This window comes from Ciona robusta, chromosome 7, assembly GCF_009617815.1.
Source record: "Ciona robusta chromosome 7, ASM961781v2".
Taxonomy (NCBI): domain Eukaryota; kingdom Metazoa; phylum Chordata; class Ascidiacea; order Phlebobranchia; family Cionidae; genus Ciona; species Ciona robusta.
In genome coordinates, this window is record NC_143241.1 from 7,464,433 (window position 1) to 7,472,212 (window position 7,780).

At 34.2% G+C, this 7,780-nt stretch overlaps 1 protein-coding gene across 2 annotated transcripts; it reads right to left on the reverse strand.

Moving 5' to 3' along the window:
* Window positions 1-225: 225 nt before the first annotated feature.
* Window positions 226-7,162, reverse strand: LOC149734355 (uncharacterized). 2 transcript variants are annotated; one of them, XM_089881657.1, is made up of 14 exons: window positions 6,953-7,162; window positions 6,562-6,724; window positions 6,105-6,218; window positions 5,630-5,768; window positions 4,767-4,942; window positions 4,046-4,102; window positions 3,867-3,987; window positions 3,406-3,526; window positions 3,160-3,229; window positions 2,620-2,773; window positions 2,195-2,298; window positions 1,808-1,912; window positions 1,470-1,525; window positions 226-1,308 (listed from the first exon to the last, which is right to left on the reverse strand). In XM_089881657.1, exons 1-14 carry the CDS (start codon window positions 7,090-7,092, stop codon window positions 1,287-1,289), a joined length of 1,542 nt encoding a protein of 513 aa, XP_089737783.1. In that variant the 5' UTR covers window positions 7,093-7,162; the 3' UTR covers window positions 226-1,286. The 2 variants fall into 2 exon arrangements, with proteins under 2 accessions (XP_089737783.1, XP_089737782.1); XM_089881656.1 differs by having other exon boundaries at window positions 4,046-4,108.
* Between the last annotated feature and the right edge of the window lie 618 nt (window positions 7,163-7,780).

The window sequence follows — 7,780 nt, forward strand, 5'->3', positions numbered from 1 at the left end:
CGACATAACAATCTTTACAACGTAACAATATATGTTATAACGTGCATAAGTTACGTATTCGCAACGTTGTAAACAGAAGAAAAATTCTAATTGGGCGAAAAATAAAACTTGAAAAATATATACAGCTAGTGAATTTACAATCCTATTAACGATAAGTAATGTGCCGGACATTTAAACAAACTAAATGCACGAATGTCTAATGTAAAATGGAGTTGCATTCTTCAAAAAAAGTCGCCAAAAAAAGTTCATTTATAAATGTGTTTAGTGCAATGCATTAGAAGAAAAATTTCTACTACGTGAACAATATCTTTGGTTTTGTTGTTTTGAAATATAATTTTGGTGTTTACAGATGTTTAGGGCAGTACAAAATGCGCACCAAAGCTGTGACTGCTTGAAAAGAAACATTTCTATTAAAAAAGGAGTTTTAAACTGAGACACGCCTTTGAAAATACATAAAAAACCTGCACCCTATATTTTGCTAAAGAAGACTCGTTTAGTTATAACTTATAAAACAGTATTATCTTTCACAAACATTTATGAAGTATACATGACCCCCAACCCCCAAAAATAGGCGTGCCCCAGTTAAGAACCCCTGTGTTAATGTACCGCAATTATACTCTTGTTCAACACGATTTAATCAAAAGATTTAAAAGATTTTACAAAAAAGACATCACTTTTGGTTCACAAACATTTTTTTAGTTATTAAACTTTTTTTAAAAGGGACTAAAACATCATAAGCGCATTAATTAGATTATGGAATAGGTTGAAGTTGGAACTTTATAAAATGGAACAAATATGTTGTTTTAAACATTTGACACAAATTATAAAATCACATTGTTTTAGTCAATTTAGTGCATAAAAACCACATATATATTTAAGCCTATTTAGTTCAAATAAATGCATTATGACATCATAAGGCACTATACAAGGCTAACTAGAAATAAATTCTTGTTTAAAATTATTCTTCATAAAAACTTTAAAAACAACAGAAAATTTGATTTTATATCGTTAGTGATTTTTTTACAGAATTTCATTTTTTAAAGAAATATTTTGTGCCACTTTGGCTAAAAATAGTGCTGACTGCTGAGTATTTTAATAAACAAGTTTGTTTGTAAACAATAACCATTGTTCATAAACAAACCCTTCACCCACTGCTGCCCCAAGTGGTTAATGCGTTCACACAAAAATAACATTAATTGCTTTAATAGTTAACAGATATAAAAATGAAGAGATAATCAGCATTGAAGTGTCACTTACAGTGGCTGTGATGTCATAAACCAGGATTCTTAAGGATGTTTTTGATGGTCACTGAAACAGTGATGCGCAACAATTTATACAATGTACCAGTGATGCGCAACAAATTTTAAACTATTTACTACATTTCCAATGCCAGTCATTAAGAAAGTCATATTAGTTAAATGTAACAAAGTAATTTTAACACTTTATACCTACAATACGTTACAACTCACGTGGCATCGGCACCAGGTCTGTATTCAAAGTTACGAGGGTCTTGCTGGTTGTAATTCTGGTTTAAAGAACAATAAAGATCATATGTTGTATATTTAAGCGTCTCAGGTGTGCCCCACTAAAGACCTCACAAATATAGAAACGCAACACAAACTAGCAAAAACTCTGCATGAGTTGTATGAAACGGAACAGCCAAGTTAAAATGATTATTATTGCCCGCCATACAAGAATAAACAAGTTAAATTCATTCGTTCAATATACTATAATGAATTGATGACCAAAGTGTTATAATGATTCTTGCTACCCCGCCAAGCAAATCATGAGGACAAATTGCACAAACCTGTGATATTTGCGATGTGAGTCTTCCTTGTGGGCGTGGCATGGGTTGGGTCATCGGGGTGATGGGTACACTTTGTGGCTCGTTTGGTGCATTAGGGTTGGGGTGCTGCATAAAACATAAATTTACTATTGAATCCTATAGCGGTGAACAAATGAAATGGCATAATCTAACAATAATAACTTTAAAACAACAAAAATATTGTTTTAAGTTGGAATACTGGATAGTTTACTTATATTCCTTTATTTGTATACCACCTAAATCCCAATTTTTCCCATTCATGTTCTAAAACAATTAACAAAGCTCTGAAATGGAAAGAAAATGCGTACCGTCTTACTCCACACTATTGTGTCTTCTGTAATAGAGAGATCTATAATCGTAAACACTCACCTGTGGAAATCCAATTCTCCTGGGCGGGGCATTATGGTTTCCTGGTTGATGAGATGGTTCAAATCTATGGGATTGTGGTTGGTTTGGAAAACCCCAAGGTTGTTCTATGGGTGGTGTAAGTTTTAGATTATGAAATGTAGGCTGTTTTTTAAATTTAGAATATGGAATAACAAAATATTGCCATCAGATGTAATATTAATCTAATGCAGTTTTTTTTCCAAATTTATTTCAAGTAGGCTTACTACCAACTTTACAGTTTAATAGTGGACTACTCCAAGTCAGCTAATATACATAAAACTGGCACAAATTACTAACAACTTTTATTACTGTCAAGTGGATTCTTATGGGGCAACAAAGTTTTACAAGAAACCATGTTGAAACGCACAGTTTGAGAACCACAGTTTAAACTACTGCACATAATTCACCCTTTTCATTGGAATGTGGAACTCTATAGTTTGGTGGTGGTGGTGGTTGTTGATGTGTGTGTTGCAGACCACCAGGTGCAGATGGCGAATGATGCATTGGTTCACGATGCTCATACTGTGGAAGGCCACTTGTGCTGTGCGTTTGTCTTGGGAACTGGATTTAAACAGATTATGTTGGTTGGATGATATGGTAGCTTTTAGCTGGTGGAGATTGAAATACTTTGTGAGACTTGTGGCAATTTATGATTGGAAGTTGGGGGAGATTGGCCAAGGTCTAGCGTTGTGGCTTAGTTAATTGCTTGTATTATAACTAGTTAATTGCTTGGATTACAACCTAAAGATACCGGGCAAGACACTTAGCGGCAATTGCTTCAACCAAGTGGTCACTAATGGGTTGGATCACCTTAGATGTCGAAGTAAGGGGCCAACGTTGGCCTTAATCTCAGGTATCATAGCATGTGTAAATTAAAAAACAGTAAGAAATAAAATTTAAAAAACACAGGATTTATAAATATATAGCTCATGAAAAGTAATACACACCTGTCTAGGAGTTGGAAAATGGTCATTATGAGTTAAGTTGGCTTGTGTGGACTGTATGGTGTCCATTAACCTGATAATTTAAAAAAACAAAATTAACAAAATTTATCATTTGAGGTTCTTTTGACGACAAATAAAATGCACTAAAGTTTAATAATTACTGAAAAATGTACTGTTGTAGAAAAACCCACAGAAGGTTCGCCCACCCTGGCACCCAAGTTTGTTGCCCATGTTAATATTTGTACGTACTCTTTCATCTTCTGCGAAAGATCCTGGTTCTGTCGGATCACTTGTTCTTTTTCGTTTCGTTCTGCTTCAAAATCTTCTTGAAAAACTTTTAGCTGGCTTTCGTAGATTCCAACATCTGAACCTTAAATATATTTAGCTCGAGTAATTTAAAGATAATTCTTAATTCATTAACTATAAATGTTTAAATGGATTTAAAAACAACACAACTTAAGTTATAACACAGGTGCACTGTTTCATATACGGTGACTTCTTATTTTTGTTTCCCCGTATGGCTGGCAATTCAGACAGCGCATGTGACCACAAGTAAACACATACGCCTACAAGCTACATTGTTGGGTGATCAGGTTTCGTACCCGGTATTCTCAGGTTAAAGGTGAGCTTGCTTTATACCACAATATCAGACACATGTATACATACGTACTTTAACAAATAAACATAAAGTAACAACACCATAAACTTACTTTCATGCGTTTGCATTGGGTTATTTCGCAATAAGTTCTCTTTTTCCATTTTTAAATGTTCTAATTCTTCTTTTAAGTTTGAATTTTCACTTGCTAGAATTTCTTGCTTTTGCTCCAGTTTCTTGATTAAAACAGTAAGATTAATGATGAAACAAATACAGTTATGACATCATAATTACAATTTTTTCCTGCTCCATAATATAAAGTTCCTTCTGGACTCTTTCAAATTCAGAACGCTGTACCTTGAAAAAGAAATATTTATTTCTATTAAAAACACCCGCTGTACCTGTACTGCTATGGAAACATTTCAAGTAAAACAAAGAAAATCTTTCTCATACGTCACATTTTATTACATATGATAAAAAGTCCAAGGAATCCATGTTAAACAAACAACAACATATGGTTAACATCCTAGTTTTTTAAACCATTTAATTCAGGATTAAATGTCACCTTGGGTTTTAACTTCAACAGTGTTTCTAATGTTTGACCAATATGGCATTTTATTGATGTCACCTAGATTTTACTATACATACAATAAAAAGACATGTTGACTATGAACACAACCCCAGGCACTTGTGAAATCCCCTTTGGTCTTGTCTGTCACACCCCTTACTGCGTTGAGATCTAAACTGGTTTACATCATTTATCAAACAACCTGTGTTTTGGCAACCAAGTTTTAAAACCAACAAAATTCCCAAGGTTTGAAATGCCCAAACCAGGAATTGTATCATTACTATGAAATGAAATAAAAAAGTGACGCTATGATCCGTGTCCTTAGTCATGGTACCTCGCTGCTCACTCCTTACATAGTTATAACTCCCCAAATCCAGTTGGAACCCGTCCACAAGCCCCTTGGCATGTCTAGCTATAGTACCCACTCCTTACACAATTATAACCCACCAAATCCAGTTCTTCCCTTGATGACATTCGTAACACTCCGAGCCCCAAATCACTTTTCCCTGATCGTGGTGACTTGGTTTCTTCAGGTTGGCTAGGTATGATGTCACCACTGCTTGACCCTTGAACCCGAGACGCAACATCAAAGTCCCCTGACACTGCGTGAACTGTTGTGGTGTCTGTGGTGGGTGGGAGTAATTAATGTAAGAATTCAATGAATGTAACTTATTTACAGGGCAACTACAGTCATCGTAATAACACATGTGTTTTTTTTGTGTTTTGTTTCATACAACTTATGCTTGCCAAATAAACGAATGTTGTTTATTTATCCTCGCAGGTTGGTAGGTGTAATCAATCAATGAATGTAACTTATTTACAGGGAACTACAGTCGTTATAATAACACATGTGTTCTGTTTTATACACCTTGTGCCTGTTAATAAACGAATGTAACTTATTTAGATTTACTTGGCGGCGTAACAACAGTCATTATAACACTTTAGCCAATACAGTACATTGAATGAATCAATGTAACCTATTTATTCTTGTATGGCGGGGCAATAGCGGTCATTTTAACTTGGCTTTTCAGTTTCATACAACTCGTGCCAGCCAAATACATATTTAACTTATTTATATTATGAAGGCGGGACAACTACAGTCATCATAACATGGGTGTTCTGTATCATACACCTCCTGCTCGCTTATAAGTTACCACATACATGAGAGTCCTGCGCTTGATGCAGAATTATGTTTTACAGTATTAGAGGAATTAGATCGCGTTGTTGGTCCATCAAACTATATTAAACAACTTAACAACCATTCAGCATTGGTTTTGTAGAAACAAATCAATAGTGAAACTTTGTTAAACCTTCGTTTGATCCAGTTGCTTGTGTTGGTTCACAATCGCATGACAGTGACTTCACTTCCTTCTGCAACGCTTTAATCTTCGCTGTGTATGCTGAGTTCACCGCTATTGTTCGTTGCAAGGTTTTTGACAGCTTTAACATCTGTAGTGGAAATAGGGGAAAAGTATAAACAAGTTTTGGACATAATAATGACATTTTCAAGCATATTGGTTACATGTAGGGAAATTGTCTTTTTATCCATATTATGAATTTAAATTTAAACTTGAAAAAAAAACATTTTCCTTTGTTTATATAATGTGAAACCAAGCAACCTAATAAAAGTGTTTAAGCAATACAGAACAATCCTTTTGTTTTGGTCTCAACTCTTAACTATAATTATTATTATCAAGAGTTTAGGAAAATAGAAAATATTGAGCCCCCTTTGTTAAAGTTTTGGCTAAAATAAAGTAAATATTTCATATAAACAAAATACTTAACCTTTTCAGATAATATTTTATCTGATGAATTCTGCACCAACAAGTTGATCTCAATTTGTTTTTCTTTGAGTTGATTCCGATAGCTTGTAATCAGCATCTCTTGCTCATGTTGATTCTACAAGCAATTGGATTACATGAGTGTTGTTTACAACTGTGGGTATATATATCTTTTAGTTCTGTGCCCTACATAAACTTTCAATTTTAATGTAATAAAAATGTATGTAAAAACTGTAGCTATACCTACCTGTTAAAAATACTGTGTGTTGGTCAAATACAACTTAACTTACATAACACCTGTAAAAAAATGGTGCAACAAATCCAGGGTTATTGTTTTGTTGACAGCATATAAAACTACTCCATACCAAACTGCCACTTTTACAAATTACAAAAACAATCAATAAAAGAGCCTTGTAAACTTTATACTTAAATAAAAAACAAAACAAGAAAACCAAGCCCACCAATGCAGCTTCACGACTAATCCCACTTTCTTCAAGTTTTTGTTGAAGTTCTAAATTTTGTTTCGTCATTTCTTTGATTATTTGATTTTTCGCTGTAAGTACGGTGATGGGTTGGTTTGGATCATGCGATGGGATAGCTTCCCCATTTGCAAGTTCCTCCAGTCTGTTGTAATATCAAGATTTATAGATTGATTGCTTACTAATATTTAAGGTTTGGCAAATACACGGCAGTGGTAAAAAATCCTCCAGTACGTTACAGATTAGGCTGGTGAAAAGTGTTAGAGGTTGGTAGTTGGGGGTTAGAACGGTTTATGGTAATTAGAGTTAGTAATTAGTGTTTAGGAGATAATGCAGGAGATTCTTTACTACCACTAAAAACATAATGCATTACCTTTGGTGCATGACTGCTAATTCCTCCTTTAAGCTTTTGTTTTCCTCTACGAGTTTTCCATTCTGACATTTAAGTTGTTTTATAAGCTGGACCGCCTTGACTTTCTGTTCAGATTCGGAGCACGGAGATTTAGTCGCCATTATAAACCTACACCTAAACCCAGTTCTAACATTACACCTGCAAACACATTAAAAGTAAAACACTATTAATTTTACTGTTTTCTTCTTTTTCCTAAGAATTTACTGTTTTCAGCAAAAATTTCACATAATAAACTAATAAGCTAAGCTAGTAGTTAAAAAATAGGCACATCCAAAGTTTCCAAACTATCAGCTAGCCAATTCACAGGCGCAACGGCTTCTAGGAATTTCACACACACTGATGTGCGTCAAAACAACTCTGGCGTAGACAGTTTCTCCTCATACAGCAAACCGTATGTCTGTAGACCAAGTACACCTTGCACTGTAAACATATATATATATATATACCATTGAATACTACAGAATGTAGACTAACTTATGTTTGTAAACACCATACGTTGTTACTTATTTGATTCGATAAGATAAAACGAATAAACAACTGAGCAACAAAGTGAAACTTTGTAACGAAAAGGTAGAAAGCACTTTTCTCTCTACGTTACTGTAAAACTTTTTCTAGCGTTCTCTAATAATTAGCAAACTTTGGGAACTAAACTATAAATGCATTTACACCTTAGATTACAATAATCAATATCTAAATACATGTATGTTCTGTAGTTAAGCCTACCCTATGTATATAGCAACGTATAAATCTCTGCAAATTATGATAGAACGTGGGAAAAGGCCGGCTGAA

Coding starts and splice junctions, on each gene's coding strand:
- LOC149734355 (XM_089881656.1), bottom strand. CDS start 7,092: ATGGCGACTAAATCTCCGTGCTCCGAATCTGAACAGAAAGTCAAGGCG. Junction 6,725..6,952: donor TTAGCAGTCATGCACCAAAG/GTAATGCATTAT, acceptor ATATTACAACAG/ACTGGAGGAACTTGCAAATG. Junction 4,943..5,629: donor AGCAACTGGATCAAACGAAG/GTTTAACAAAGT, acceptor CACCCACCACAG/ACACCACAACAGTTCACGCA.